At 40.0% G+C, this 16489-nt stretch overlaps 1 protein-coding gene across 1 annotated transcript in view; it reads left to right on the top strand.

The window, feature by feature from the left end:
- Positions 1 to 16489, top strand: part of LOC124552233 (pre-mRNA-processing factor 40 homolog B) — a 177493-nt gene that overhangs the window by 91652 nt on the left and 69352 nt on the right. The window contains exons 6-8 of the mRNA XM_047126510.1: positions 375 to 712; positions 5537 to 5667; positions 7841 to 8101. Of these exons, the coding sequence (XP_046982466.1) occupies positions 375 to 712; positions 5537 to 5667; positions 7841 to 8101 (730 nt within the window). The remainder of the gene's footprint in view (positions 1 to 374; positions 713 to 5536; positions 5668 to 7840; positions 8102 to 16489) is intronic.

Raw genomic sequence — 16489 nt, 5'->3', positions numbered from 1 at the left:
CTCTTCAGCAGAGGGTGGTCTGTTTTAAAACTGCCTGGCAGGTTACAACAGTGTGCCTGACTGGGACTTGGACCTGGGAACTTGCCTTTCACTTGCAATGTGCTTACTGTCTAAGCTATCCTAGCATGGCGTGTGACTCACTCTTACAAGTTTACTTTTGCCAGTACCTGCTTCCTACTTTCCAGACTTCACAGAAATTCTGCATGCCTGGGCAGACCAGGAAGAAACGATATTGTGGAGAAATGGCTCACTTGTATACGATTCTGTCTCAATCGAAACCCCATTATTGTTAAGAGGTTAGCCACATTACTGTGTTGGCATCTGTGTAGTGTGTCACAATGACCTAACCACACAACACCACCTATCCTGTACAGGTTGGCAACCGTCTCTCGCCCACCTCTGGTCCCGCCCATAGTTGCAACCGCTGCTATGAGTCCCGGGATCGCGCTTCCACCTGCCATCCCGCCTGTGGCAGTCCTGCCTCCTCCCGGCACCGTACCCCCTGCGGTGCACACTCCCCCGGCCACGATCGCCGCAGTGACACCTGCGGCAGCTGTCGGTGCGAGCGGGACGCCTCCCCCGGCTGCTGCGGCTACTGCCGACACGGCAGCAGCTGGTGCCACCGGCTCGTCTGCCCTCGACCAGGCTATGGCTGCCACACTTGCCGCCATCAACAGCACGCCCACAAAGACGCCGACGCCCGACACTGCAGGTAATGTGCATCGTTATAACTTCACAGGAAAAAAATGCTAATATTCCCCATTAAAAGAACACACTGCTCTCTTTGGAACACTTTAGGTGGGGTGAAACTGCTACTGTATTGTTATGTGACCTCCATCTCTGATGTAAGTTATGTCGGTGAGGTGATGTATGTGAGCCAGTTATTTGTAAGAGAACAGCACAATAAGATGGATCAGTGAGGAGATGTGACAGAATGGCAGAAAAAAGCTGTCTTCTTTGGCCATGGGAAACTATGCCATGAATGAAGTTGCCATTTTGTTGATGATCTGTAAATAACAGTGTACCACTTGTGGCTGTGTAACAGCTTAAGAATGTTGGTCAGAGGAGGATGCTGGCAGATTCCACACATATGTCACGCCTTGCTGTTGATAACCAGCTTAAGACCTGACAGGTATTGATGCTGTCACTAAATGTTTGTCTATATCAACCAGATCCCAAGCAGCATTGTGAAGAAAACTGCATGCAATGGACATTTGGTGTAAGGTGCGAGGCAGAAGGCCATTTCTCACAGCAGCACATAGAGCTGTAAATTCTCTTGTGGGGTCAAACAATCCAAAAACAGTGTAGAAGATGACTGGGGGTGTGTAGTGTGGCACGATGAGCTGCAGTCTTGCCCTTTTTCACCTGATGTGATACGTCGAGTGCACTGACAGCCCAATGAGAGGTTTAAACCACAGTGTGTGGAGAGAGTTTGTCAGGCTGGAGGTGGTACTGTGGTGTTTTGGGGGTGAAGGGTGGGGAGGCACGTGGAGTTGTCTATTTTTATACAGATTTGAGCCCATTTATTCAGGCAGGTTGCTGTGAACATTCTCAGGGTAAGAGTTGCTCTTTCTTGTACACTTCACGGTTTGTATGCTGTGGACACGTTTGTCTTTAATGATAACAGCCACATTCACAGCGGTTGTGTGCATATGGTAACCCACTAAGTCACTTGGTCTTTAATCCCAAAGAAAATGCCTATACACAGGCCACTGAAACTTTCCATTCAACATATTTGTTTCTGGTTGTCAGCGTAACAGTTTAACAAGTGAAGAACAAGAGATGCAAGACGTGGAATGTAAAAATAAACGATGTGCATTGTATATGGTTTCTGCCGCTGGCTTATGTTGTACTGTGCTTTGTTTCACTGTGGTACTAGAAAATGGCACCAAATAGACTTTGTTTGTCTAGTGACAATCCTTAGTGTCGAAGGGTGCCACTAAACAGCCAGGCACTGGAATTACTACAGAGAACTCGTGTGTTTTACGAGCAAGAGAAAGCATACTTAAGTATTTGTGGACAGGCATCAATTCCTGCTGATAAAATTGCTGAAGGAACATAAAAATTAGTGCAAGAACAGTTGTAAGTAAGATATGTCATTGCTCATTGCGAAAGTTGAAAGATATAGCTGTAACAATTCTGAGCCGTTTGGATCAGATAATATTGTTTTAGTGATCGCTGGAAAGAAGGGAAAGCAGCCTCACCCTGTCACTGACTTACATTCTTTCCAGAATGATGCAAATGGTAAGCATCTTTATGCTTGCTACACCAAGAAAGAGTAGTCTACCATAGCAAAGATACTAGTGCTGTTAAAAGAAAGTGAATACTTCAAGGGTGGAAAAGTCACTGAAAATTATGCAAACTAATAGTAAATGCTGCAAGGATGACACTCCAAGCAGTAGCAGTCATCAGCTGTCAGGAAGAGGAGATGGGGTAAATGTGGTCCATGCAGTGGAAGACCAGTGATTTTGTTCCTGATGCACTTTTCGTTTTTTGGTCCAAAAAGACAGGTGATTACCACAAAGATGTGGATCACATATGATTTGTTGAGTTTTTGTGGAACCTTTTAAAACAGTTTCCTGTCCCTACAGCAGTTACAGTGGACAATGCTTCATATCATTCAGTGATACTGAAGAAAGCCCCAACCTCAAACTATTGCAGAGAAATTATTGTGCAGTGGTTACAGATGCTGCTGTTATAGCCTAAGATGCATACATATGTAGTAGATGAAATCGCCGAGGAGAAGCATCATACTGTAATAAAGCTGCTACCGTATCATTGTCATTCCATCCCATTTAGCTAGTAAGGAGTGATGTGAAGACATACGTAAGGGGCACTAACGAATCCATTACAGTAACAGAGGTCGAAAGGCTGTTGCGTGGAACTGTTTCAACTGTGTATTGAGCCTCATGGAGGAAAAAGGGTGAGCAGGACGAAAAACTTATTTGAGCAGCACAGACAATGGAAGGTATCATCAGTGACCGTGAACAGGTAGTGATTTGACTTCATGTTGAAGACGATGACAATGATGATGAAGGCAACATGGCCAATCTAACTTGACGTAATGTGAACTGTCAAGTGCAACGTTTCGCTGGCACAGTTATAGGGCTGTTTTGAAGATGAGGGAAGTGCAGCAGTCAGCTTCCTCACAGTTTATAAGTAGCGATCAAAAAGTTACCATTTGAAGACTGTGCAGTCCAGCATTGGTATACCAATTGGGCAATACTGGTGTGACCATTGAGGCAATCGTACCACCGAGGCACCAGGTTGAAGATGCCCATTTTGTAAAACACTGTTTAATGCTGCATGAAGGAGTCCGTAACTACCTGCTGCACATCCTCACCCAAAAGGAATCCTTGATGTTTTGAGGACTTTCTTAAGGGACCAAAGATGTGATAATCGCACGAGAGAGATGCTTATATGTCGGTGCTTATATACATCCCCCCGCCCTCAGAGTTGTGCTGTGTTGCATATATGCTGCACCAACACCCTCAAATTGAACCTTTTTGATTGCCTCTTATAGGAGCATAATGAGCTCTTATCATTAGTGAGGGGTTTCAGTAGAATAAGTTGTTCAAACATATATGTGTAGACACTCTTCCTTGCTGACCTGGGGCTGTTATCTAGCCAAGAGGTGCACAATATTAGTTTTATTGGGGGCAAGTAGTCTGACTAATTTTTGGCCAATGAGCTTAGAATGACTGCCACAACCTCTCATTCAGATCTACAATTTTTTTTTAACAGTGTAGTGCTGCTACCACTGAAACACACAACATCTGTAATCTGGTACTTCTGTTTTAAAACTCAATAATATTATACTGTGTATTACACTTTCACATTATTACTGAACTATGTCAAATAATTCACAGTTGTAAAATACCAACATACTTTATTTACAGGAAAATGGAATAAATGGCAGAAACCAACATAGGCAGTATGAATTTGCACTCCATAGAATATTAGAAATGCACGATACAATATGGCTTCTACTGTTTACCTTAGAAGGTAGATTGGGGAAGAAAAAACCGATGTTTGTAGAATTTGTTCATTTACAAAAAGTTTTTGACAATGTTGACTGGGAAACGTGCTTTGAAATCCTGAAGTTGTCACAGAGTAATTAAAGACAGCAAAAAGGTATTTACAAGTTGTCCAGAAAGTGGACTGCAGTTACCTCGCCCCTTCCATGTATGGTTTGTATCACTGACTTCTCCATTTTGGCATGCTGCTAAAATGGCATCCTGAAAACTTGAAAACAGACTTAACCCTACCAGGTGACAGAATTTTCTCCTTTCATAAACCACATATATTAAAACAGCTTTTCACATACAAGACAGACTTCAGACAGCTCTCTGTCTGCTCGACAAGTATATTTTGACAAAACTTGCAGCAAGCCGAGTTACAGTTTATGGCAGCCCTGCTGTCCAATCGATTCTGTGTTCTATGTGTTGTCATGGGCATCTTCTTCTGTGAAGGTCGGTGCAGCTTTGCGGCAGGAACCCGCTGCATGGAGAAAACATTAAGAGCAGCAAGTGTGGCCAAATGCTAGCCGCCACTGCTGTCACCCTGTCCAGTAGCAATGCAATCTCCCCAACCATTCGATCATCATGCGTATATGCGTATACACAAAAACACAAAGCTCAGCTTGCATGTCCCACTTTCCAAACTGCGTTAAATATATGTGCTTCAGTAGTCAGTAATCGTCATTCATTTGTCCTAAATATTGTGTGCGACACATCACTTTAAGAAAGTTATGTTTTATATTATAACTTGTGTGAGATGATTCGTAGTACATTCAGTTGCAGTTTTATGTAGATTCACGTGTATTCTCGAAAATCGCTATCAATTTTAGTGGGAGTTTGAGTTGTATTATTGATATTCTTTCTGTGCAGAATGCATGATGGATTTATTGAAAAACTGAAGTTCAACACACAGCATCCAAGAAATATAAATGACAGCAACCCTCAAATGCCACTTTTTCCATAGCTCCAAAGAATATTAAAGTAACTTCTTTGTGCCCTCAGGGTTTCCATGGAAATCAAAGTAAGATGGTGTACACTTTGGTGTAATTGTGCTTGGATTGGTAATATTACAAGGTGAAATTTGAAAACTTCAGTTTCTCTTGATTAAATAATTTATCTGAACCTAGAACCATGGTCATTCATAATTTCATTTCAGTTGCTCAGTGTTGGATGTTCTGATCATATCCCTGGTTTCTCATTGGAAATGTGTTGAGTTGAAAGCCAACACTAGGGAAATTTAAAACGAAACATTAGTACAATTTATCCAGCATGTTACAAATGTTACTATTTTAGCATGTTGGGGGAAAAAGAAGTGAAGGAATATGTAGAGACCATTATACCCTTATGTTTGCCATTTTTCTCTGTGAGCTGACATGTATAACATCTAAAAGGTAGAGGTCCAGTGTGCCTGTTCATTCTGCTCCTGCTTTCTCAGTTGCAGTGGATGCTTGTTGTAGTCATAGATCCTATCAGCACTCCAATCAAAGGAAATGTACAATCTTGACGGTCTTTTTCAGAGGAAGAGAACAGCGTGTCGACACCTAAGGACTCTGAGTCAGGGAGCAGAACAAGTACACCGGAGCCAAAGATGGTCTTCAAGGACAAAAAGGAGGCCATAGAGGCTTTCAAAGAGCTGCTCAAGGATAAGGTGAGAGCATTAACTGCAATTTCTTTTGTGATTACTAGTCATTGTGAAAGAAATTGCTAATCACTTGAATTCCTAAACAGTTTGCAATATTTTGAATGTAGACAGAAATTTGTGTCGCTACCATTCTTTAATTTCTCTGCCTGTTTTGCAGTTCACTCTAACACAGATTCTGTGATTTTCATGCACATAGGTATTTGATAAAGTTCCTGTAAAAATATCAAGTTATATATCACATTAGCCCAAATATTTTTAATATTGGAGAAACATATATTTATTGCGGTGTGCAAGAATAGGACTTGGAGAGGTATACATTTCACAGTATCAAACGCGAAGTATGAGGCATGTCAAGAAGGTAAGTAGCATTTTGGAAAAAGAACCGTAAAAACATTTTTTCAAACCAAAATTTTATTTTTCTTCATAGTTGCCACCATTATTCAGACATTTGTCGTAGTAGGAAACCTACTTTTCTGTGCCCTCATCATAGAAAGATGCCACCAGTGAAGACAGCCACTGCTGAATACAGTTTTTGGTATTCTTTTTTGCTCGATGTGTTCCTTCCCAGAGGTGAAACTGTTGTGGGTTGGCAAGAGAGCCAACACCGTATGAATAGAGGAAGCCGATAGGCACGTGTTTTAGCTCACGCAGGCTGGCGTGAGGTCTGGAACAGGACAAGGAAATTAGAATTTAGAAAAACGGACGTAGCTGGTGGAATACTTAACTTTAATCCATTAATGGTGAACGTCGGTCTGACGGTACATGAATCAAGATCAATAGCAACTGATAAATGGCGCCTTGCTAGGTCGTAGCAAATGACGTAGCTGAAGCCTATGCTAACTATCGTCTTGGCAAATGAGAGCGTATTTTGTCAGTGAAGCATTGCTAGCAAAGTCAGTTGTACAACTGGGGCGAGTGCTAGGAAGTCTCTCTAGACCTGCCGTGTGGCGGCGCTCGGTCTGCAATCACTGATGGTGGCGACACGCGGGTCTGACGTATACTACCGGACCGCGGCCGATTTAAAGGCTACCACCTAGCAAGTGTGGTGTCTGGCGGTGACACCACAGAAACCATCAGTGCGATATGACACTGTGAAATGTTGAGCAAATGTCAGCACACATTTCAAAACAAAAAGTGTGGAATGCACAGTGAAGACATTGTGTTGCTTCATGACAATGAATGTCCCCATTCTCCTGGCATGACTCCAAACCACGTTCAGCAGTTTGATTAGGAGTAGTTCAGTCACTTGCTGTACAGCCACATACTCATACCTGCTGACTGCCACTTGTGTTGAACTTGAAGATAATTTTGGAGGCAGGGGATTTGACAGCAATGCCGATACAAAAAGGTAGTGTTTAGCAGTGACTGTCTTTTTTGATGGCCTCTTTCTATGAAGAGGGTATAGAAAAGTTTGTTTCCCACTATGAGAAATGTCTGAACGATGGCTACAACTGTGTAGAAAAAAAATTTAAGAAATGCTGCTTCTTGTAAAAATAAATTTTAGTACAAAAAAAAGTTTTTTGTGTATTCATTCCAAAACAGTTCTTACTTTCTGGACAGGCCTCGTATATGCAAAAAAATTTGTGATCATACATTGCTCTTTAATGAAACATAATGAATAATTTTTCTGATTGTGTGATGATACATATTACCATCCAATGGAAAGAAGTTATTCTTGAAAAATGTGTGATGCTGAATTTTATGGCTCTTGTCCGAAAACCACTGTAGCGAAGGGGGGAATACAAGCTGTCACACGTCTGATCTGTTATTTTGGGATTCAGTGTACTTCGCAGTACTAGTTCTTTTGTTATTTGCTATTCAGTTGCAGCATCATACTGATATGCCATGACAAATTCCTGACAATTGCTTTGTGAAATATGACATCATGTTTGTCAGCTACTCTGGATTGTACTGTAAAAACTGTTTTACAAGTTTTGCTGCTGATGTACAAGGGAGTGACTGGCCATTACACTTGGGTTTCTTTCTACACAAGTAACTTAACATTTGTTGGTGGGCTGCACAGGTGGGCTGCACATTGGTTGTCCATACACTGTTCAACTTCCTTGCCTCCAGTGTGTACTTGCTATCCAATTACCCTGTACCAACCGAAAAGTATGTTTCTAAATGTAATTGCTATTGGCTTTCTGAACGGTATTAATAATGATGATCTTTGGACCAGGACGTTCCTAGCAACGCTTCGTGGGAAGCAGCAGTGAAGCTGATTGCCAATGATCCACGGTACCCCGTGCTGAAGAAACTTAATGAGAAGAAGCAGGCATTCAACTCGTACAAAACTCAGCGCCTGAAGGAAGAGCGGGAGCTCCAGAGGCAGCGGACGAAGAAAGCTCGTGAGGACTTTGAGGCGTTCCTCACTAACAATGAGCGTGTCTCGTCCACGACAAAGTATTACCGCTGTGAGGACATGTTTGGCCACATGGATGTAAGTGCAAACATAATACTTAATAATTCTGTTTCAGGTAATTTGTGCTTTACCTCTGAGGTGATGTGGACTCTACATTTTTTATGGCAGTTTTATAAAACTGCAGCATACTCAGAAAAAATTATTTTGACTTGTTTTATTGCCTTGATGATACCCACTGTGTGTGTGTGTGTGTGTGTGTGTGTGTGTGTGTGTGTGTGTGTGTGTGTGTGTTTAAAATGAAAAAAAGGTAACAAATGGTGTTGTTAAAAATCAAAGAGAAACATCTGCATGACATCCTGAAGTTTGTTGTCATTGGATCTTTGGCTGGGTTGGCAGGCATGCAGATGAACTTCAGTTGGCCATGTTTTGCACAAAATGAGAGAGACACTCCAGCATTGAAAACCCTGAGAGAATTTGTGTATCACGGAATATCAGTGCGAGCTAAATAAAAATAAGAAGAAGAAAAAATTTGGCATTGAACTCTGCCATAAATAGTGACTGACAGAAGAACCACATAGTAATCAGATTTTTGTACTTTTTTGTATTTATGGTATGTGGAAATCAGAAATCAAATACGTCAGCAAAATCAGTTTGATATGCCTCTCAAAAATTCTCAGAAAAATATATTTCGAAGTGGTCCGACCATCTTTAATTTGCTAAAGTCAGTTCAATTTTTGTCAACCTGTTGTCTGGATGTGTGGTAGAATGCTCACCTACAATGTGTGTGGCACAGGTTCGATACCCACCTCTGCCAGAATTTTAAACAAAGGTGCATGTTCCATGAACGTTTCCATGAAATTTAAAATACATATGGATGAAAAAAAATTAATTTTTAATTTTTTAAATTTAAGAATCTTTTTTAAAGATCAATAATTAAAATAATTTGCAATGAAAATGGAATTTTTTTGTGTGCGTGTAATTAGGATGGGACGGCATGCATTTTTCATGAAAATAGCTATGAGATATCTGTTAGCATATATTTGATGAATTTTATGCTGGGTGTATCAAAAAGAAACATCCAATTTGGCACATCTATATTTCAGAAACTAATAAACATGTACAATGAATTTTGTTTTTTGGTGTACGGGAAACTCAAAAGGTTTTTTTTCTTTTCTTTTCTACCCCCCCCCCCCCCCCCACCCCCCCCTCGCCGCCCAATACCTTCTCATAGATGTTCAATATGTCCCCCCTTGAGATGCACAGCATATGTCAATGCGGTATTCAAATTGTTCACACATTGCAGCGAGCATGTCTTTAGTTATAGATTCCTTAGCTGCTGGTATGCGATGTCTCAGTTCATTCATTGTTGTTGGTAATGGAGGCACATAAACAGACTCTTTTATAAACCCCCACAAGAAATAATCACATACAATCAGGTCTGGTGACCTTGGAGGGTAGTAATGTAAGGTTGAATCATTTGGTCCAATGCGACCACTCCATTGTTCAGTAATCATTTGATTTAAACATTCCCACACTTCCAGATGCCAATGTGGTGGTTCCCCATCCTGTTGGTAAATTGAGTTGTTTCAATTAGTCTCCAACTGTGGCAAAAGAAAGTTCTCAAGCATATCGAGATTTGTGCTTCCTGTAACAAGTGTTCTCACCAAAGAAAAATGGCTGTACAACTTTTTCCGTGAATCTGCACAAAACACATTAAATTTTCTAGAGTGTCTCTCATGACGTACAACTTGATGTGGTTGTTCTGTACCCCACATTTTCACATTATGATGGTTCACTTTTCCATTTAAATGGAATGTTTCCTTGTCACTAAACCCTAAACACGGAAGAAAACTGTCAGCCTTCACCTTGCCAAGAATGAAATTACAGAATTCCACATGTTTTTGTTTGTCACTTCATGAAGAGCTTGCAGTAGCTGAATTTTGTATGGTTCCATTTGTAAACGTTGCTGCAACACACACCAGACGGACATCAGGGGCATGTTGAGCTGCATAGTGAACAGATTTCTGCGGACTCCTGGTGAAACTATGGCAGATGCATTCGATGTCCGTGTCAGACACTCAGGGATGGCCCAGCGATTTGCCTTTACATAAACAACCTGTTTCGCAGAATTGTTCATGGCATCGTCTAATGCTCTGTGGTGTATGAGGATCCACACCATACCTAGTACGAAAGTCACGCTGAACAGTTATTACTGACCCACACTGCAAAGAAAGTACAACACAAAACGCTTTCTGTTGTCTCAATTGAAGTTGGTGCACTCTGCTGTTACCTAACGGGAACCATGTAAATCTTGAGAGTTTGCCCTTTCCAACAGCACATTTTTCACGCACATATCTCAAATAACATAGTAGTTTAAATCGGATGATTCTTTTGATACACCCTGTATTTAAATGATGTAAGTATTTGAACTAAACGAGGGATGGACATAATGACGAAAATGAGACTCAAACCAGAACTCAGCAGTATCAAGCACTATTGATTTTTTTCCATCTTTATGTATTTTAACTTCACAGAATTGATAGTAGAACAGGCACCTCTGTTTAAAAATTTACTTCAGCCAGGAATCAAACCTAAAGCACCTATGTGACAGGCGATCATTCTCCTGTTGAGAAAAGTTGACCTTTCTTTAGCATATTAAAGACAGTTGAAAAACTTCAAAGTTGATTTTTTCAAGAATTTTTGAGGGTTGCATTGCACTATTTTGGGACATTAATCTTTCAGTTTTGAGCTTCAAATACCTTAAATATAAAAAAATTACAAAAATGTGATTGCTGTGTGGTCCCGTTGTGAGACAAACAATGGTCTAGTATGGTTGGATTCCAGGCAGTGAGTACACATAAAAGCACGACTCGCAGCACCTAAAAGAAAACAGTTAGGTTGGTCATCGAAATATTCTGCATAAAATGGAAACTACAGCTTGGCAGAACATTCGCAGCTACACTAGTAACCAGTTGCGCTGGAGAAAGCTGAGAGATTACAGCAGCAATAAAAGCTTCAACAATGACAGACTTTTCCACTTAAGCTGTAGTTATTAAGACCTCTTGTTAGTCACACAATTAGTTTTGTCTTAAAGGTATTTTCGATTGTTTATAAGGAACATGGTGCCATATGCCTCAGAATAAAAATTAAATGTATCAAAAGTGTTGTGTGTTAAACAAGAAAGTCTGTTACTTCATAATATGAGCTGCTTTCACTGTGTGGAACTCCAAGTCACAAATAAAGATGTCGAAAAATTGCACCCTGAATTTAATGAAGCACTTAAGTTGAACCTCATTTTTACGTTCTGGATTACTACAGCAGTAGGTGACTTAAAGAGCAATAAAGACTGGTTTATTCTACTAGTTTGCTCTGACTGAAATGCTCAGAGTCAAACAATTGCGAACTGTATAATTTACAAACCATCACAATGGTACCACATTGTCCAAATTCACTGCCATCTTGATGTGTGTGGCACCTTGTTGTTAACAAACACTCAAAAATTCTTTTAAGCCAAAAATAGGTGTGCGACTAAGAGGAGGCCTTAATAAATGCAGCCAAAGTGGGAAAATGCTATTGTCAGTTTTGAAACTTTTATTTCACCTGTGATTTCTCAGGTTTTCTTGGTGAAATTAATAATGCGCTTCTGGTGCTCTGCCAAGTTTTTTTCCCTTTCTCTTCACAATATTTTGACAACCAACTCTGCCATCTTCTTCAGGTGCTGTGAGTTTTGCTGTTACTTGTGTTTGTTGCTTGAACTCCAACCAGACAGTGAACTATTTTTTGGTCTCTGCCACTATTTATGGCCAGGCTCGATACCCAATGCCCACTATGGCCATCAATGTCTTTTGTTTTTTCAGAGCTGGCAGTGATATTCTGTGAAACACATATTCTCTCAGCATTTACCAATTCTAGTGGATGTGATGGTCAATGAGATTTTAATAAATAGAGTACCAGACCCCAAGCTTTATTTAAATTGAAACCACCATCTCTGTTTATAAGGTTTTCTGATTTCTTTATTTTTATAGACTCTTAATTAGGCTGTCCCAGATACTTGATGTTTGCATCACCGTACTGATCTCGTTGCATTTCATTTCACCATTAAATTCAAGGCAGTGCTTGGCGGCTGCTGGATTTGCTGTGTTGTTTTAGTTAGATATGCTGATGTTTCTTGCATATATTGTTGAATGTTTTGATGGTCTGTTTCACAGAACTTATTAGGCACATTCTGACATCTAATTATGTGCTGTTCGATGGACAGTACTGTGAAGAGACCGCTTGTATGGTGATGGGTAGTCATTTATCACCTGTCGTTGCAAAGCTGTACGTTAAACACTTTGAAGCAAAGGCATTAGAATCCTCCGAGCTGAAACCAACGTGTTTCTGTCAGTGCGTGGACAACGCATTTGTAGTGTGGCCACATGGACTGGAAAAGCTTTAAGAGTTCCTGGACCATTTAAACTCCATACGTAATAATATAAAATTGGTGATATAATATATATAGAAAAACTACACACACTGACTTCTCTCTCCGCACCTCGAGCCATCACCATCTGTCAGAACCGTAGAGCTTGAACACTTTCAGGCAAGGAGAAGAAATAAAATGCTTATGAAAAGTATTCCAGATGGATGAGTAGTCAGATCTTCAAATTGAACAGGCGATGCAGGCAAAATCAAGAACACCTGAGAAAGCAGTTGAGACTGTGGTCGAGGAAGAGAAGCCAAAAGATGCTTATCTGCCTTACAATGGCTCAATATCTGGAAAGATCAGCAGACTCGTAGGGAAACATGGCATACAGTGAAATGCAGTAAGATGATAGCAGTATAGTGATGCAAATGTCATACTTCTGAGACAGCGTAATTAAGAAGTCTGTCCAAATAAAGGCATCAGAAAATGTAATAAACAGGTACAGTGGTTTCAGTTTCAATAACATTTAGGGTCTGGCACTCAATGTATTAAAATCTCATCAGCCATCACATCCACCAGAACTGGAAAAAGCCGGCAGAATTTGTGTTTGAGAGAATACCAGTGCCAGCTCTGAAAAACAAAAGAGTATAAAAGCGCTTAGTGGGTGCTGGGAATCAACCTCAGCTATAAATGGCAGCATGAGACTGACAATAGTTCACTGTTTGTTGGTCTCAAGGTAGGAAGTACACATAACAGCAAAACTTGCAGCACCTGAAGAAGATGGCAGCGTTTGTCGTCAAAATATTGTGCATAAAATGGAGGTGACAACTCGCCAGAACACCAGGACGCACATTGTTAATTTATTTGTCTTATCTCAACTGCAATTCAGTTTCAGAATTTCTCCTCAGTTTCCTGTAAGGCTTGCTCAATATACAGATTTAAACAATGTGTGGGGACAGACTGCCCCCCCCCCCCTCTCCCCCCACCCCTTCCCCCCTCCCCTCCTTCTCAGACGGAGCAAGGTGGCATTGTGGTTAGCACATTGTACTTTCATTCGGGAGGATGATGGTACAAATCCATGTTCGGCCTTCCTGATTTAGGTTTTCTGTGATTTCCCGGAATCATCCTGGGCTCTTTGAAAGGGCATGATCGATTTCCTTCTCTATCCTTAAAACATTCCGAGCTTGTGCTCTGTCTGTAATGAGAGATGTAAAATGTTAGATTTAGGGATAAAACAAAAGAGATTATTTCAGTGTAAGTGTGATTTAAAATTATTGTACTGAGGTAAAATGTATTACACATTAACTAATGGATTTTATACAAATTAAAACAGTTGCTCAAAGGAGAAAATAAATTGAATAATAAACTTAGGTGACATGTTCCAAAGGTGTGGATGGACAAATTGAACTTGTCTTTAATAGATCCTGAATTAGAAACAGCTAAGATATTCTAGTACGTGAAGCAGCTGTGATTTACAAAGCCACACCGTTGAAACATGTCATCAAAGTTTATTGCTCAGTTTATTTTTTTCTATGAACAACTGTTGTAATTTGTATATAGTCCATTGGTTAATCTGTCACATATTTTATCTTAGTTAAATAATCTTACATCACATTTACACTGAAGTAATCCCTATTGTTTTATTCTGTGGTTAGCACATTGGACTTTCATTCGGGAGGATGATGGTACAAATCCATGTTCGGCCTTCCTGAATGTTTAATATTTTGACGACCAACGCTGCCATCTTCTTCAGGTGCTGTGAGTTTTGCCATTATGTGTAGTTGCTGCCTTGAGACCAACAAACTGAACTATTGTCAGGCTCATGCTGCCATTTATAGCTGAGGTTGATTCCCAGCACCCACTAACATTAACATTTTAAACATCTGGCTATGGAGATATGCTGTAAATGCACTAGTTTAAAATCTTTGATCCAATAAAATTTCACTTCACCACAGTTACCTTTGTATCTGATGATGGCATAACAGCTGAAAACCAGTTTCTGAAATAAGTAACAAATATTGTAGAATATTACATCAGTGTTATGTGTTTTTTCATGCATAATGTATAAAATATTCTACCAAGAAATTACAGAACAGTCAATTAGTGTACTTACAGAATAGATTTAAGAAAGGCAAATCTACATTTACAGGAATTGTAGAAAACTTTTACAACACTGGCCAGACTACACTTTTTGAAATTCTGGAAGTAGTAGACATAAAATATAGAGCAAAATCTTATCTACAACTTGTACACAAACAAGGCTGCAGCTATAGGAGTTGGGGGACATGAAAGGAAAGCAGTGGTTGGAAAGGGAGAGAGACAGTACTGTAACCTATCTCGCCTCTTGTTCAGTCGTCTGTATATTGAGCAAGCAATACAGGAAACTACAGGGTCAGAAAGGAGAAATAAAACCATCTTAAGAACGTAGATGGCATTTTTCCACTTAGTCTGTATTTATTAAGACCTCCTTAGAGTTGCACAGGTAGTTTCAGCTTAAATCAGTTTTTTGATTGTTATAAAAAAATCCACCTGTAGAGCCTGTGCAGGATACAGTGGTTGATGCACAGTGAACAATTTCCATCCAAAGTGCTGAGCAAGTTTGTTCATTTGCTCAGAAGGAGAGGCCGACAGTGTTTGCCACCTTTCGACTTGTCAGCAATAACAGAACCATTTTTATTTTACTTGTAGCTTTATATATCACGTCCATGATGCTGTGCCCATCATTTTATTAATGAAAAATAGATGTCACTATGTTGTGGTGTTGGGTGCTTATTACATAATATGTTGCCGTGAATGAAATTTAGCTAATATGCTGAATTTTTCTTTAGACTTGGGTGTATGTGTCTATCGATTATGCCGTGTCAGTGATAAAGCCAGCTCTGTATTTCATAAACTGTTTAAGGTATTGAAATGAGATTTTGGCAAAAGATAGCATGGAAAGAGGAGAGTATTCTGCCATATGGTTATTATGCAAAACTTCATTATTTACCATGTTATTTCACTAACTGTAGACTTTTCAATGAAAAAATGTAATTTTTAAGGACCGTCGATAGCTGGTGAAATGAGAAATTCTGCTGGTTTCAGAACAACATAAGTGAAGACATTACACGTTTATTTTGTACCGAGGGTGTGCTATTTCATAAGCTACTTTACTTTTCCTCAGTTCCTCACTTAATAAACTTAATAATCCACTGTTTCAAAATTCTCTCTCAATTGAGTCTACACAATGTGTTAGTGATGTGAGACTGTGTAAACTCCACTGCTTTTGGCAAAAGAAGCAAATTTTAACATTACTGCCTGAGAAATGTGTAGGTTTTACTCCAAATTTGCCACTCGTGACGCTTCTCTGAAAGTTAACAAACGTTTAACAAGCCAGGCGAAAATATATCGCTGCATTTTTGGTGGAATTTTTTACATACTAACCAAAGAAGAGATGACAGATTTTTTTAAATGGCCACAGAAAATCTGATCTTATGCTTCAGTTTAAAACGACACTTCCCCTCCACCGCTTGGCATTTCTGCCACACTGCCTGCCCCTGAACCTCACCACTACCGCACACCACATGTGTGACCTGCCATGTACACATCTGTCAGCCACAGCATTCTGTGCAGACTGTACAGGGTGGTATCTGTTTGTGTTCGGCCATGACAGTCTGGAACAAAAACACAGTGTTCTAATGAACCTAGAACATTGACCAAATGTTGTCTCAGATCCTGAAAATCTGCCCCACTGACAAAGACAACTACAAATAATCTTCTGTGAAAGTGAGTATAGTTAAAGTTAGATTTTGTAGGCAAAGAAAATATTCCTGAAGAACAGAGCAAGAAGTTGCATTTATATATATATATTTTTTAACTCAGTATTAGCCAAACCCCCCTGAGAAAATGGACACCAAATTAGATTGGACGAGACTTTTACTACATTACGAGGACAAACAAGAAGTGGCTTGTATTAAACTCTCAGAAAACTCCTTTAATAAAGATGTCAGTCAACAACTTGGGATATTGTGGGATTCATCAGTTGTAAGGAGGGGCAAACATTGATTACAAACATTGCCTTA

The sequence above is a fragment of the Schistocerca americana genome, chromosome 10, assembly GCF_021461395.2.
Source record: "Schistocerca americana isolate TAMUIC-IGC-003095 chromosome 10, iqSchAmer2.1, whole genome shotgun sequence".
Taxonomy (NCBI): Eukaryota; Metazoa; Arthropoda; class Insecta; order Orthoptera; family Acrididae; genus Schistocerca; species Schistocerca americana.
This window is presented reverse-complemented; position numbering and strand designations above follow the sequence as displayed.